The 15,335-nt window shown below is 42.2% G+C and overlaps 1 protein-coding gene across 5 annotated transcripts in view; it reads right to left on the bottom strand.

Moving 5' to 3' along the window:
* The window catches only part of ATP10B (ATPase phospholipid transporting 10B (putative)), a 321,028-nt gene that overhangs the window by 103,879 nt on the left and 201,814 nt on the right, over positions 1-15,335 (bottom strand). For 4 of the 5 annotated variants that reach the window (XM_074390675.1, XM_074390674.1, XM_074390677.1 and 1 more), the window contains 2 exons: positions 11,367-11,661; positions 9,665-9,859 (listed from right to left, as the gene is read on the bottom strand). In XM_074390675.1, the coding sequence (XP_074246776.1) occupies positions 9,665-9,859; positions 11,367-11,641 (470 nt within the window). In that variant the 5' untranslated portion in view covers positions 11,642-11,661. Of the gene's footprint in view, positions 1-8,419; positions 9,615-9,664; positions 9,860-11,366; positions 11,662-15,335 lie in introns of those variants that run through there. The other variant, XM_074390676.1, reaches the window with a different exon arrangement.

The following is a 15,335-nucleotide window of genomic DNA, read 5'->3' as shown; positions in this document are numbered from 1 at the left end:
TTAAATTCTGCCTAGTCAATCAGTTCATCTTCTTTTGGGGGTTTCCTTGAGGGCTGTTGTTCAGAGGAAATATTAGTACCAAATTGCAGCTTTATTAACAGCTGTACAAATGTGACATTCTAACGTACAGTCTATGTTAAGAAGTTGAGTTGGAGACTGGGTGCGGTGACTCACACCTATAATCCCAGCACTTTGGGAGGCCAAGGTGGGTGGATCACGAAGTCAAGAGATCGAGATCATCCTGGCCAACATGGTGAAACCCCCAAACCCCATCTCTACCAAAAAAAAAAAAAATACAAAAATTAGCTGGGTGGCACGTGCCTGTAGTCCCAGCTACTCGGGAGGCTGAGGCAGGAGAATTGCTTGAACCCAGGAGGCCGAGGTTGCAGTGAGCCAAGATTGTGCCACTGCACTCCAGCCAGGTGCTTGGCAACAGAGCAAGACTGTCTCAAAAACAAAACAAAACAAAACGAAACAAAACAAAAACAAAAACAAAAACAAAAAAAAAACAAAAAAAAAAAAAGAAAGAAAAAGAAGTTGAGTTGGACCAAGTGGCTGAGGCTGAGAGCCAGATGAGGCCATTTACGTCCCTTCTCTGAATCTAAATCTTGGTGTGGGTATGCTCAAGTGTGCTGTGGATAGAAAGGAGAGAAAGAGGGCTAACTCCAGAGAGTTTCTTGAATTCAGATTTAAAAATCCTGCCACATAGACTAGTAGGAAAAAAGGAAGTGCAAAGCATAGATTTTCCTTTTAAATCACTGTAACCCTGTCCGCTGGTATATGTGGCTCAGTGAATGTCCTTGGCTTTTACCAATGAAACTATAAAACTAGCGATTCCACCCTTGTTTGTGTATGGCACACAGCAAAAATGATGAAGGCTTAGGCTGGGGGTGGCACTGAAAAAATTAAGCTTGAGATGATTGGAAATAAAAAAAATTACTGGCCAGGTATGGTGGCTCATGCTATAATCCCAGCACTTTGGGAGACCGAGGTGGGAGAATCACTTAAGGTCAGGAGTTCAAGACCAGCCTGGTCAATATGGTGAAATCCTGTCTCTACTAAAAATACAAAAATTAGCCTGGTGTGGTGGCACATGCCTGTAATCCTAGCTACTTGGGAGGCTGAGGCAGGGGAATCTCTTGAGCTCAGGAGGCACAGGTTACAGTGAGTCAAGATTGTGCCACTGCACTTTAGCCTGGGTGACAGAGTAAGACACTGTCTCAAAAAAAAAAAAAAAAAAGTTTCTTAGTGCTACTTATGGTGCAGGCACTGAGTTAAACAATTTATAAAGATGATCTGATTGGATCCGCATGACCCTGGGTGTTAGGTGCTAGTATTGGCCCCGTTTTACATAGGTTGAAATGGAGGCTCAAGTGATCAAGTATCCACATAGGCCACACATTTGGTAAGTGGCAGCTCTCAGAAAAGCCCAGGTCCCATGTCAAAGCCCTCCATGTCAAGCATCCAGTAAGGTCATTGCTGAGATTGCTTTACTCACCCTGTGGCATTGCATTCTGCAGTTTATTTCTAAGGCTTCATTATTTTCAAGCCCTCCTGCATGTCATCTGCATACCTTTTCACAAAATATGCCAGAGAGAGACACTGTGAGCACTATTTAAAGCTGAGACACATGGGGCCCCAACTGCTTAAGTGGCTTCATTTAGGTCATGTAGTTAATTAGTGACAAAACCAGGATCATGACTTCTGGTTTTCTCCCTTCCAGGTTTTCCTGAGGACACAGGTACAAAAGGCAACTCACAGACAAAAGAAAACAGGTGGCAGGCCAGGCTAGGCCCTCAGTGCTACGCCGTCAGAAGATGTTTATTTTTATGCTATAGCAGCCACCTGACTTACAAAAGAGAGACGCTCCAAGTCTCAGTAAAAAGTCAGATTAAAAAATATTCTATGCAGCACAAGAACTTTGTGAAAAAGTTCTATGCAGCCATAAAAAAGGATGAGCTCATGTCCTTTGCAGGGACATGGATGAAGCTGGAAACCATCATTCTCAGCAAACTGACACAAGAACAGAAAACCAAACACCGCATGTTCTCACTTACAGGTGGGTGTTGAACAATGAGAACACATGGACACAGGGAGGGGAACATCACACACCAGGGCCTCTTGGGGGATGGGAGGCTAGGGGAGGGATAGCAGGGGGTCAGGGCATAGGGAAGGGACAGCATTAGGAGAAATACCCGTAGATGACGGTGTGATGGGTGCAGCAAACCACCACGGCACGTATATACCTATGTAACAAACCTGCACGTTCTGCACATGTACCCCAGAACTTAAAGTATAATTTTAAAAAAAGAGTATTAAACACACAAAAAAAGTTCTAATCTACATTACTCTTCCCTTAAGTTTCTGTCATTTCCTGGTCCTGGTCTTTCTAATACCAGCATAAGCCACACATGCAACATTTCATTGACACAGGAACAGGCTGTGAGCTGAAATGTGTTCCCTCTGCCTGGCTAAATGTTGCTTCCTCCTGCAGGGCTCTCCTGAAATTTTACCTCTTCACTGGAAGCTTCCTTTGGCCTTGATGTTTCCTGCAGGTAGACGGGTAACCACATCCCCTACACTTAATTTTTCCTTTGCAGGTAGGCTACCGAAGCACATGGGATGTTGTAGCTGTAAGTTCCTTGTGACCCCTGGACTAAGAGCCCCTTGAGGGTACACAAGGTTTGCCATGGCAATGCGCACACTAAGTCTTGAATTAATATTTGCTGAACAGATGAATAAGGGAGTGACCAGCTGCTGAAACTGTGAAGGGCTTATGTTTCATTACAATAGGGAACAAAAACCACCCTGGAGTCCCTCGGTTCCCATTTCCCACTCTGTACTGCATGTTTTCTGAATACAAATAAAAATTTACTAAGCTGGATGGAAAAATACAAATCTCTTGCTGGTATGGTTTCTAGATTCATTAAACTGAGCCCTGGGAGAAACTAAACTAATACGATTCTGAAGCTAATCTCTCCTCGAAGTCATTCCATAAATCTGATTAATGGGTCACCTTTAGACCACAAGCACGGTTGCTATATTAAAAGCAAATGCTCTAACGGGATTGTAATTCTGTTAACAAGGCTTCTGCTGTTTGCAAAAAGACATTTTCTCACAGTATAAACAAGTCTAAGCTGGATGAGGCATGGACTTAAGTCATGAGCAAAATTCCAACAGCCCTGGTATTTAGTTGCACAAAAATGAAAAAAAAAAAAAGTATCAGTTTCTCAAATGTGTATATCTGAGATGAAATAAATAAAATGGCTAGGGCTAGGGCATGAGATGTAATCTTTTATGTTGTTTCCCAGAAAAAAAATTGTACTGTTAGATCTTGTATTCTTTGCCTGACATCTGTCATGTGTCCTTGATATGGTAAAAGGATGTGTCTTTCAGCATTCATCAGTTAAGATAATAACTAAGACTTATCTGTTTAATAGCTGGGATCTTTCACAGAGTCAATCCACTTCAGAAGTGGAAAAACTTTAGGGACATATAATATAGATGTCTCGAGGTATGTATATTCTTGTTAACACATGCAAAACAAGTTATAAAAAGTCAAGGCTCAAAAATATTTTAAAGTGACAGTGCTGAGGACATTGAGGTGGCTTCTCCAACATCTGTTCCTCATTCTATTGGAAACTATCTCATTTTTTAAAAAAATTGGGTTTTACAGCCGGGCATGGTGGCTCATGCCTGTAATCCCAGCACTCTGGAAGGCCGAGGTGGGTGGATCACGAGGTCAAGAGATCGAGACCATCCTGGCCAACATGGTGAAACCCCATCTCTACTAAAAATACAAAAATTAGCCGGGTGTGGTGGTGTGCGCCTGTGGTCTCAGCTACTTGGGAGGCTGAAGTGGAAGAATCGCTTGAGGAGGTTGCAGTGAGCTGAGATTGTGCCACTGCACTCCGGCCTGGCGACAGAACAAGACTCCATCTCAAAAAATAATAATAATAACATAAAATTGGGTTTTACCTCTTCCTGGAATGGCTCATAGGCTTTCAGAGAAGCTGACTTCATGCTGGGCTCTGCAGGTGGGGATTGTGGCTCAGGTATAACCTAGTTAGTACAATCCCATCTCTTGCCCCTAGGGATTGGTTCAGGGGTGAGCATGTGGAGCCACTGAGATATGAGGAGGGTCTAGGGAGTAGTAAGCTTCCTTGACCTTCCAAGATGGCTACCAGAAGTGTCTTTCTTTCTCTTTTCATACATGATCCAATGTAGAGGTGAGGGCTGGAGCTGCTGCAGCCATTTCATTGCCATGAGGGAAGTCTGCCTTAGAGTTAAGATGATGCAGAGGAGGACTGAACATAAATGACTGCTGAGAGCTAGAATGCTGATTGAACCATGCTGGTCACCCTCCCGCCTCAGGACGTGTGTAGTGACTTAAGCCAAGGAAGTCCCTTTGTTGCTTAAACCCGTTAAAGCGGAAGTCTGTCCCGCTTGCAGCAGAGAACATCTCAACTGACAGCTGCGTTCAACAAAACTTACAGGCTGTTCACTGAGGGTCATCCCAGAACCTTTATTCTATTAATGTGTAAATTTATTTGGCTATGGGTTCTGTTCTTTCTTAGTGCATCTCACAGAACAAGATCTAGTTTGACTCCTGAATTTCACAAGAGGAAACTGAGGTCTATATGTTTAAAGAACTTTTCTAAGCTATTAATAGTCTGAGCTCTGGGCCTAGACTACAGGCCTCCCAGGCCTGCATTCTTACCTTAAGGTCATACCCCCTCTCTGTCCCTTGAGGATAAATTTCAAAAGAAGAACCTAGGGCCAGAAGTGATGGCATGCCTGAAATTCTACCTACTTGTGGGTTTGAAGCAAGAGGAGTGCTCAAGCCACTTCTAGACCCACCTGGGCAATGTATACCAAGACCCCGCCCCCACCATCCATCTGAAAAAAGCACCAACAAAAAAAGAACCTTATTGTTCTTTCACAGAGACTCCAGATTTCTAGAATATTTTGAAGCAAAGTTTGCAAGTTTTTGCGCTCATAAGCAATATAGAGCTTTAGGTTCAATAAAATATAGGTCTGAAGTGTTTGAAAAAATTACATCAGTTACCCAATATTCTAAAATCAGTTAAAAGTCAGGTTTTTTGAAATAAAAATATTAATAAAAAATATTAATTTCTGGCTGTTCAAATAAAGTTGAGACACTCTGGCAACATTAGGCCTATATTTCTGCAAATACATTTCTCAAAAATAATGATTAGCAGGAGCTAAGTGGTCAGCTCTGCCTCCTGGGACGAATGCATGGCCTCTTCACTTTGCCACAGTCACCACTGTTCCCTATTGTATCCTAACACTGATGCCAAGTGTCATTGGTCATTTATCAGTCCATAAGTCATGTTGCTTTTTAGAAAATATTCAGTCAATCGAATTACATATCTGGACCCTGTAGTCAATTATTTTTCTATACTTGAAAAAGTAAAAATTCCCAAACATAGATATTAAAAAACACTTCCAAAGTCCAGTAAATTTAAAGCAACACTGAGTTAATCAAAGGTAAACAGGTTTCTTTGCTGTCTCTTTTCTTAGTCCTTCATGCGCTATGGATCCATTGGAGGAGGGTCAGCATACACGATTTGGCCACGCACATACTTTTTCAGAGACTATTTCTTTGTCACTGTCATTCCATTGAATATACTTTGGGAAATACTGCCATGAAGACTCCATGTTCCTTCCTACCAGTGAGCTGGTGGACGAATGTTTCTATTTTCTAGATTCTTATCATCTCGGTTTTCTGATGTTCCCTGGAAGCTGTTTTGAGAACAGAACAACAGCGGCCTGGCCGAGTTCCAGCCAACTCCCAGCACAGGTGGGCCTGTGGTCTAATCCACACTGAGATTATTCCAAAGAACAAGGCCAAGATTCTGTGATGTTCTGGCAGAGCGAGAAGAACGGGACCAGGCTCACTGCGGCCCACGTGCATTCCTCCCTGAGGAACCAGCTTCCTGGCTCACCACTGTGTGTATTCCACGTAGAAAACAAAACAAAACAAAACAAAAACCAAGAGAGAAAGGTGGAAAACAAAAAGTGATGATAGATCGATGCCAAAAGAAAAACAACGCTTTCTCAAAAACCACCTCTTCAAAGAAAGGCATCATACCCAGCAGTGATTTCATCCTCTCTTCATAACTTTCATACTCAAAGGTGAGGAAAGACTAAATTTTAACTCTGATGGCCAGTGTGCTCATATAATTCAAGACAATTAGATATAGCTGAAAAAATTTACCCTTCAGATTAATTTTTCTTTCTTCTTTCTTTCTTTCTTTTTTTGAGACAGAGTTTTGCTCTTGTTGCTCAGGCTGGAGTGAAACAGCACAATCACGGCTCACTGCAACCTTTGCCCCCGGGGTTCAAGCGATTTACCTGCCTCAGCCTCCCGAGTAACTGTATTTTTAGTAGAGACAGGGTTTTACCATCTTAGCCAGGCTGGTCTTGAACTCCTGACCTTGTGATCCATCCACCTTGGCCTCCCAAAGTGCTGGGATTAAAGGTGTTAGCCACCATGCTCGCCCCCTTCAGAATAATTTTTCTACACATGCAACTGTGTCCCTCCAAGCAAAGAGACTAGAAGCTCATTTGCTGCTGAGGGATGAACACAGAGTTTCTTGCAGGGATTCTTGATAATATTGTTAAATACCATCTAAAGAGTCATTGTATTAGATATTCATCTTGGAGGTTCCCCTGGCTACAATTTTCCAAGTAGAGTTTGGCTCATAAATCCTTTCAGCAGCCTGTTCCAAGCTGGCCAGCTTTCATTCCCTTGGAGAAGAGATCCCCTCCTTAGAAGCAAGCAGTTTCTAAATGGCTGGAGTACATACCTCCAAGCAAGCCTCTTTCATTCTAACAAAGACCACAGCCAGCATGGAACATCTGCTAAACTGGGGTGGAGAGTCAGAGGGAAAACCTCACCCAGGATGCTGCTCGTGAGACATGGATATTTTCCTTTTACAGCAAGAAGTCAAGCTCTTACCTCCTAGAGACTTGATCATCTTAGGCTGCCAGCTGCTAGCTCTGAAGGTGCTTTGTCTCTCTAGTCTCTTTGTGAGCCCAGACTCAACTCCCTTGCTTCTTTTAGGCCTATGTGGGTTGTCACAAAGTTGAGACACACTTTAACTGTCTTCTTTCCTTGCCAAGTGAGAGCATGTCCTGTCCTGACAACCTAGTCATTTGCTCCATGGAATCCTTGTAGAACAATGACATGTATAAAATGACATTAAATAAATGTCTAATGACACTAGATCATCCAGTCACCCTAGAGTTTTAGTCTTTTTTTTTTTTTTTTTTTTTTTTTTTTTTTTTTGAGACGGAGTTTCGCTCTTGTTACCCAGGCTGGAGTGCAATGGCATGATCTCGGCTCACCGCAACCTCCGCCTCCTGGGTTCAAGCAATTCTCCTGCCTCAGCCTCCTGAGTAGCTGGGATTACAGGCACGTGCCACCATGCCCAGCTAATGTTTTGTATTTTTAGTAGAGACGGGGTTTCACCATGTTCACCACGATGGTCTCAATCTCTCGACCACGTGATCCACCCGCCTCGGCCTCCCAAAGTGCTGGGATTACAGGCTTGAGCCACCGCGCCCGGCCGAGTTTTAGTCTTAAGATTTCAACTCACCCTTAATAAGATTGCACCTGTGTGCTTAATAATATGAGCATTTATGCAAGTTAAAACAAGGTTTCTTAGCCTCAGGACAGGTTGTGTGCAGCCTTTGCTTTCGTTGAGACAACATCAGAGAGAACTCTCAAAAAGAGAGTTAGTGATGAAGGAAACGTTGGGTTTTACATTCTAAAAATAATGCAATTTCAGCTTGCATTTACTGAGCATTTGTTGGATGTCAGATACAGTGCTAAGCATTTTCTAGGAATTATCTCCTGCAAGCCTCACATCCACCCCAGGAATTGTTCAACTTTTATGAACTACCAAGTGAGTTTCAGAGAAGGTTCTATCACTTGTCTAAGGTCATGCAGTTAGTAGGTACTGGAGGCTGTTCAACCCAGGCAGCGTGTCTCCCGGCTCTCCCAACACAATACTCCATCGCTCCCCAGAAAAACAGTGCTGCCTCTTCTCTCCCAGTGTCCTCAAACAGCCTCAAAGGTGCTCATGGCCACACTGGGTTAAGAAGAGATGTGAATCTATACAAAATTCTTCAATGTTAGACACATTTGAAACAGCGAAGAAAATGCTACACATAATAAAGACCTCCTAATCTTAAAAGACTGACTCAAGCCTTTTTTTTTTTTTTTGGATTGTAGGCTGTAATCCTCAGTGCAAAGAACTGAACAGCTTCCCTGAAATAAAATAATGATTTCTCCCTACTCCATCCCTTCTACAAACAGTAACTGCAGTGGTAGCAGCCATAGAAAGATCGAGCTGGGCCCCAAGACTTCCCTGGAGTTTTTTTGCTTTACCTGCTGTAGACAAGGCACTCTCGGTTATTGATGACTTTATCTGATTTGTACCTCCGGAGGTCTTCCCAAGCGTCCTTGATGGCAGTGACTGCCAGGATAATGCAGATTGGTATCATGCTCACCTCAGGCTGGAAAGCATTGACCACAGGGACAAAATTCAGAATCACAATGCCCACAAAATAGAGATTTGCAAACCGGTGCAGCTGCTCAAAAATGTTTTTGGGGATGAAGGACAACACGGTGTACTTGCTGGTCTTGATGTGGTTCCCACGGTGCTGTCTGTTGGGGCTCTCTTTGGGAGACCACCCTTCGAAGGGCAGGTTAGACACCACCACTCGCCTCTTGTCTTCTTTTCCTTTCCACCTTTTCCTCCCTTCCTTTTTCATCTCTGCTCAGTGTTGTCTTTTTAATTCTCATAATTTAATTTTCATCTTTTACTTGCCTTCTCTGCTGAAAACTTTTCTCTCTTCTTTTAGAAGGATACCGGAAATGAAAAGCCACGCTGCACACCCCAGGGGAGAAACATGACAAGGAAGCAGCCTGCGGTGAACAGGTGTGTGTCCACCAGGCCACTTCCTTCTACTCATCTGAGACTCCACCTGTTGGAATGTAGACGTCACCCACAGGTGTCTTCCTTTTCCACCCTGGGCAGCCAAGAACAGATGTACCAACTCTGGGTCCTAAAACCTACCTTGTTCTAAAAGCAAGAATTTTTAACTTAAGAAACGGAGGCTTTAAAATGGCAGACATTTTCTTGGTTTGGGAGACATTGTCTGACATCCTCCAAAGAGTTTCTCCTGAACTTAGTCTCCCAAGAGAATCCAGCCACCCTAGAGCTTAATTCTTAAGCTTTCATCTCACCCTTAATAATACTGCATGTGTGTGCTTAATAACATGAGTATTTACACAACTTAAAACAAGGTTTCTCAGCCTCAGCACTATTGACATTTTGACTGGATAATAATTCTTCCCTGGGGCTGTCCTGTGTATCATAGGATATTCAGCAGCACCCCTGGCTTTACCCACTAGATGTCGGTAGAACCCCCCCACTTTTAGTATGACAACCAAAAACGTCTCCAGACATTACTAAATGCCCACTAGGGGTCAAAATCACCACCACTTGAGAATCAGTGCATTAAATAATTTAAGAAAATATAGTGTAAGACAAGAGACTCATCCTTAGGCTCTGCTGATGAGTTTGCATAACCCAATTGCAAGAGAGAACACAGGGATGGTTTCTCTTACCTTTCATATATTCGAATGTGGGAGCAGTTTATGGCTTTATCGAAGCGGTGTCTCTTGAAGTCCTCCATGCCATCCTTGATCATGATGACGAACAGGACAATGGCCAAGGGTAACATGGTGATTTCCCTGTGGAAGACTTCCATGGAGGGCAACCAGTTCAGAATCACCAGGAACAGGAAATAGAGGTTAGCCCATCTGGAAGGGCAAGCGAAGTATGAATAAACACTGTGGAGAAGAAAAGTGTACTTTCTCCCCCATTTCTTCCCTACTGTTTGGCTTTTATCAACTAGACATTCTCTTTCAGGATCACTTAAACATTATGGTAATGGCTTTGAAGCCAAACCCATCTCAATTTTTTAAGTTGATTAATTAATTATTATTTCCATAAGTTATTGGGGAACAGGTGGTGTTTGGTTACATGAGTAAGTTCTTTAGTAGTGACTTGTGAGATTTTGGTGCACTCATCACCCACGGGGTTACACTGCACCCAATTTATAGTCTTTTATCCCTCTAACCCTTCCCACCCTTTCCCCGAGTCCCTAAAATGCATTTTGTCATTCTTATGGATGAGACTGGAGATGATTATTCTCAGAAATGGAAAACCATCTAGATTTAAATTCTGTTCCTGTTATTTACTAGTTGTGTGATTTTTTGAGCTTATTTCCTCTTGCACAAAATAGTATTATTGACTTTACAGGGCTCCCATAAAAATTACATGGTATATATAACATTTGTGTGTTACACAGTAGAAGGCTCTGAAGCAAAGCAGTAAACAGTCACTTATAATAATAATTACAATACTGAGGATACGTAAGCACATATTTTATAATGATCTCATACATTATCTCAAAAGAGTTGCTGATGTTTTTAAGTTTTCCATGTGCATCTTGCTCTCTCTTGCCGTGGTGCCTTTGCAGGAACATTCTGGTGACTTCTCTCTGTCCCTTTTCACTGAGGTAATGCTGTCTCTCTTTCAGGCTATACTTCAATTCCCTGACTTCCTTAACTAGGCAAGATTTCCTTATTATTCACTATAATAGCACCACATACCTCTTCTTAGAAGAGATACAACTTCTTAGTTGTATCTTTTCTAGTTACAACTTTATATCAATTTATACAATTAAAAAACTAATGTCTGTCTCTTTTACTAGACAATATATTCAATAAGGACACTATCTCTCTGCCTTTCTATTTTTCTTATGTATCTCTCGCTCTCAACCCATGGCTTCAGACAGAGTAGAACCCTGACAAAAATATTGGCTGAATGAAGGAACGAATGACAGAAACTTCTTAAGATAAATGCATTTGGATATTAAAGGAAAGGTGGCCCCCAGAGGGGAGCATCTCTGAGTTTATCTAAGTGGCAAATACTTGATTACAATAAGTATTGTTGGCTGGGTGTGGCTCACACTTGTAACCCCAGGCAGATCACTAGAACCCAGGAGTTAGAGACCAGCCTGGGCAACGTGGCAAAACCCCATATCTATATAAAAGCACAAAAAATGGCCAGGTATGGACCACACACCTGTGGTCCCAGCTACTTGGGAGGCTGAGGTGGGAGGCTTATTTGAGCCAAGGAGTTCGAGGTTGCAGTGAGCCGAGATTGTACCACTACATTCCAGCCTGGGCAACAAAATGAGACTCTCTCTCTCACGCTCTAAAAAAAAGGGGGGGGGGTTTGTTCAGACAAGTGGATCTGTACCTATGAAATTGTTCAAAGAGGTTCCGGGGCAGGAAGGTGAAGAGGGTGTATTTGGTTGTGCAGGTTCTGTTGCCGGGGTATCTCCTGGAGACCTCTTCCCAATCTTGATGGAATATGTTGTTGTTGGGGAACACGACCCGCTGATGTGTCAAGTTGTAGCTCTGTCTCCCCTTCTCTGGAGAGAGCAGCGGTGTGGTTTCTGATGGACAATGGGAGATGCCATCTCTGACTCTCCACTGCCACCGATGCCACGATGAGTCCACGGAGAGGGCCATTTCCAGCGGCAGGCTAAGGTCTGAAAACAGACACAGGAGAAACTATGTTTAGGAGAAGCATGCAGCATGTTTGCCTGTTCACTGGTTGACCACCCATGCGGGGAAGACACTGAAAATATTCTCAACCCACACTTCGACCTACTTCTTTGTACCTGAAGATCACTAAATCCTGACCATTTGCGTCCCTGTTGTTTCTAAAGATAGGATTTCTTACATTAGAGTCATAAGGATTTTGTTTAAGATCAAGTTTCTGATGTTAGAATCCCTATGTTCTAGGGTCTCACTAAACAAATAATCACAGCAATAACATGCTCCTAATACTGCGATGTGTGCCATGGGAGCATTGAGGTGGGTGGGACGTGCTGTTGGTCGAGCTGGGGCTGTCAGGGATGGCTACAGTATGGCTTGCTGGGCTGTGATCCTGCAGGTCAGAAGTCTAGCTCTGGTTCAGTCCTAGTGTGGAGCTGTTTCTTTGCCTTTAGCTGATCTCCACCTTCCTCACTGTGAAATGAGGAGCAATCTTCTTACTATGTTTTTCCCACAAGATTTCTGGGACGAACAAATTGGATGGTACAGAAAAATGTATTGGGACACGTCTTAAAACAAAGGAAAACGTATCTATTCATTTTCTTTGGCTTTAACATTTTCTGATACTGATGACATTTTGCAGAAACTCACCTGTGGCCAGAACCTCAAAGGAGAGTGATAAGTGGAATAGAGGGGACAGATTCTTTCCTAGGAAATTTGACCATGAGGTGATTGGGCTGTGCTATTGTCCAGCCAACTGGTTTTTCTTAATCTAGATGGCTGGGGGTGGGGCTAGGGGATCCCTTCCCTTCTCTCCACTCCATTAGGTGGTTTCTGAAACTAGTTACTCGGTCAAGCAGATGATCTGCCCAGGTAGCAAAGAAATGCTGCTTTACCTGGGAGTTTCCAGTTTCTGAGCTCTTTTGAACAAAGCCTATAAGCAAACTCAAGGTTCTTTTTGGCGAAATTTTGCTTAAAGATCCAGAAGGATATTATTCAAAGATACATTTTATAAAGTTAGAAGTTGTATATAATGGTCCTTCTCACATAGTAGGCTCGTAGGATAATTTTCTTTTGATTAAGTGAATGAGTGAATGTCAAGTACTGTTAATCTAACAGTGAATAACCCAGCCTGTCATGGTAGATATGATCACTTAGGAAAAAAGTTTTATTTCTAGTTTAAATGGTAATATTTTTATTTCCTGAGGCCCATACGATCTGACCCTCATCATAATTCTCCTCATAGCTTTCATCAATCCAACCAATTTTCAATCCACAGACCCCAGGGCTGCAGGAAGCTCTTCAGAGACTAAGTAAGCCCTTGTAGCAAGCATGGAAAGGTAAATGCAATTAGGGATTCCTATCATAATGTGACCAAAAGCAATATTATGACATTTAGCAAGTGGGAAATAATATTGTATATCTTCTTTTTTATTATAAAAAATGCACCTTCATGGATTTCTTTTTTACTGCAAAGGGAAAGGAAATGAAAAGATAATTCATGAATAGCATTGAACATGCAAGTGGGAAATCTTGCCTTGGTTAATGCCATCCATATCAGATTTCTCTCACTATTAGGTGGTAAGATCTTTTTAAATGAAGAGATTGGATTGATGTGGTGGGAAATGTTATTTTAGGTGGAGTATGATTAAAAGGCCATTTATCATAAGAATAGTCTTTATGTTTTTTAACCATGCAAAATGAACTTCCTTAAAAATAAAGCAGTTATAACTTGAATGCCAAATAGTGAATGAAAGTTTGATGAGGAACTAAATATTTCTATAGTTTCAAAGTATACTCCCCCAATGTTATTCATTATGACAATAAAAAGCATCAGTTTTTAGTCAAGAAATGTGGCATACACCACCTTATAACAGAGATCAAAGCAAGTATTGAAGCTTTCCTCACAGGGCTAACAAGAATTCTGAACAGAAATGGAGTTATAACTAAGCATTAATCAGGCTGTACTTTGACCTACTTCCTTGTAACTGAAAGTTACTAGATCCTGACCATTTGTGCCCTCATTGCTCCTGAAGATAGGATTTCTGACATTAGAGTCATGAGAATTTTAAGATTGAGTGTCTGATGTTAGAATCATAGGGTTTTTGTTTAAGAATTACTTAAGATGTTTTTCAGATCCTAAAGTCCAGTGAAACAGCTGATGCCAACCAGTTTGAAGATCCCACATAGGAAAAGAATCAGCATGAGGACACAGTTGCTTCATCTGTCTGTCCTATGACTTCACTCTGCACTCTTTGACCAATCAACAATCTTCACTCTTCAGCCTGTTCTAAAACTCTTACAAACTTTAGTTTCAAACTCCTCATGGAGATGGATTTGAGGTTTCCGCCCATCTCCTCATTCAGCAGCCCTCAAATTAAACCTCTTTCTCCAGCCACTTGACATCTTGGCATATTGACCTGCTGCACACATTGGGTGGTGGACCTATTATGGTTACAGTATCACAAATATTGGGATAAACTGATATCTCTTGCCTTCTGATATGATGTACTGAGAAGAACATAAGTTACTCTCATGGTAGAAACATTTAAAAACCTCAAATTGGGTAGCTATTCTAGAAAATAATTGGCCTGTGTTTTTCAAGTGCAAATGGTCAAGAAAGGGACAAAAGAACTGTTCATGATAAAATAAACTAAAAATAAAAACTAAATGTAATGCATGATCCTGGATTGAATCCTGTACTAGAGGGAGATAAAACAGTATAAAGGGCATTATTGGACAATGGACAAAATTTGAATATGAACTACAGTTAGGTAATAGCATTTGAACAATCTCAAGTTTCCTGATTTTGATAATTATATGGTGGTTTACATAAAAACATTCTTGTTTTTAGGAAATGCACCCCAAAGTATTTAAAGGGCAAGATGTCTCCATGGGTCAGAAAAAATGTATATGTTTGTGTATATGCGTACATATATACGTATGTGTATGTATATATGTGCACACACACACACAGTGGTAGAGTCAGGGAAGGCCTTCTGGGAAAAGGAACATTAATTTAAAGCTACCTGAAGACATGTAAGAGTTAGCTAGGTAGAGAAGTTGGGGAAGAATGCTGCAGGTAGAAGAATGAGTTCCAGAAATGGGAAGAAGTTCATGGGGTGTTGTATAGAGCAGTGGTCTTCACCCTTTTTGGCGCTAGGGACTGGTTTCACGGAAGACAACTTTTCCATGGACAGTGGTTGGAGGATGGTTTTGGGATGAAACCATTTCCTCTCAGAAAATCAGGCATTCCTTAGGTTCTCATAAGGAGGGCATGACTTAGATCCCTTGCATGTGAAATTCACAATAGGGTTGCATTTCTTTGAGAATCTACTGTCTCCACTGATCTGACAGCAGGCAGAGCTCAGCTGCCACTCACCTCCTGCGATGTGGCCTGGTTCATAACAGGCCATGGAATGCTATGGGCCCATGGCCCAGGGACTGGGCACTCCTGCTGTAGAGTACATGGAACGGGAGACAAGAGTGGCAGGAGTTGAGGCTGGAGAGGCAGCCCAGGGTCAGATGGCCTGGTGAGTCTGTTATGTTGAGGACAAGAGTCTGAGGAGTGCCAGGGAAGTGACACATTGTGAGTACAGATTCCAAGCGTTATTTTGGCCAAAGCACATAAGCCTGGGCTGGAGAAACTGAGACTGGGGGTGGAGGC

Source organism: Saimiri boliviensis, chromosome 20 (assembly GCF_048565385.1).
Source record: "Saimiri boliviensis isolate mSaiBol1 chromosome 20, mSaiBol1.pri, whole genome shotgun sequence".
NCBI classification, from domain to species: Eukaryota; Metazoa; Chordata; class Mammalia; order Primates; family Cebidae; genus Saimiri; species Saimiri boliviensis.
The sequence above is the reverse complement of the archived record's forward strand: the minus strand, read 5'-3'. Positions and strand labels throughout refer to the sequence as shown.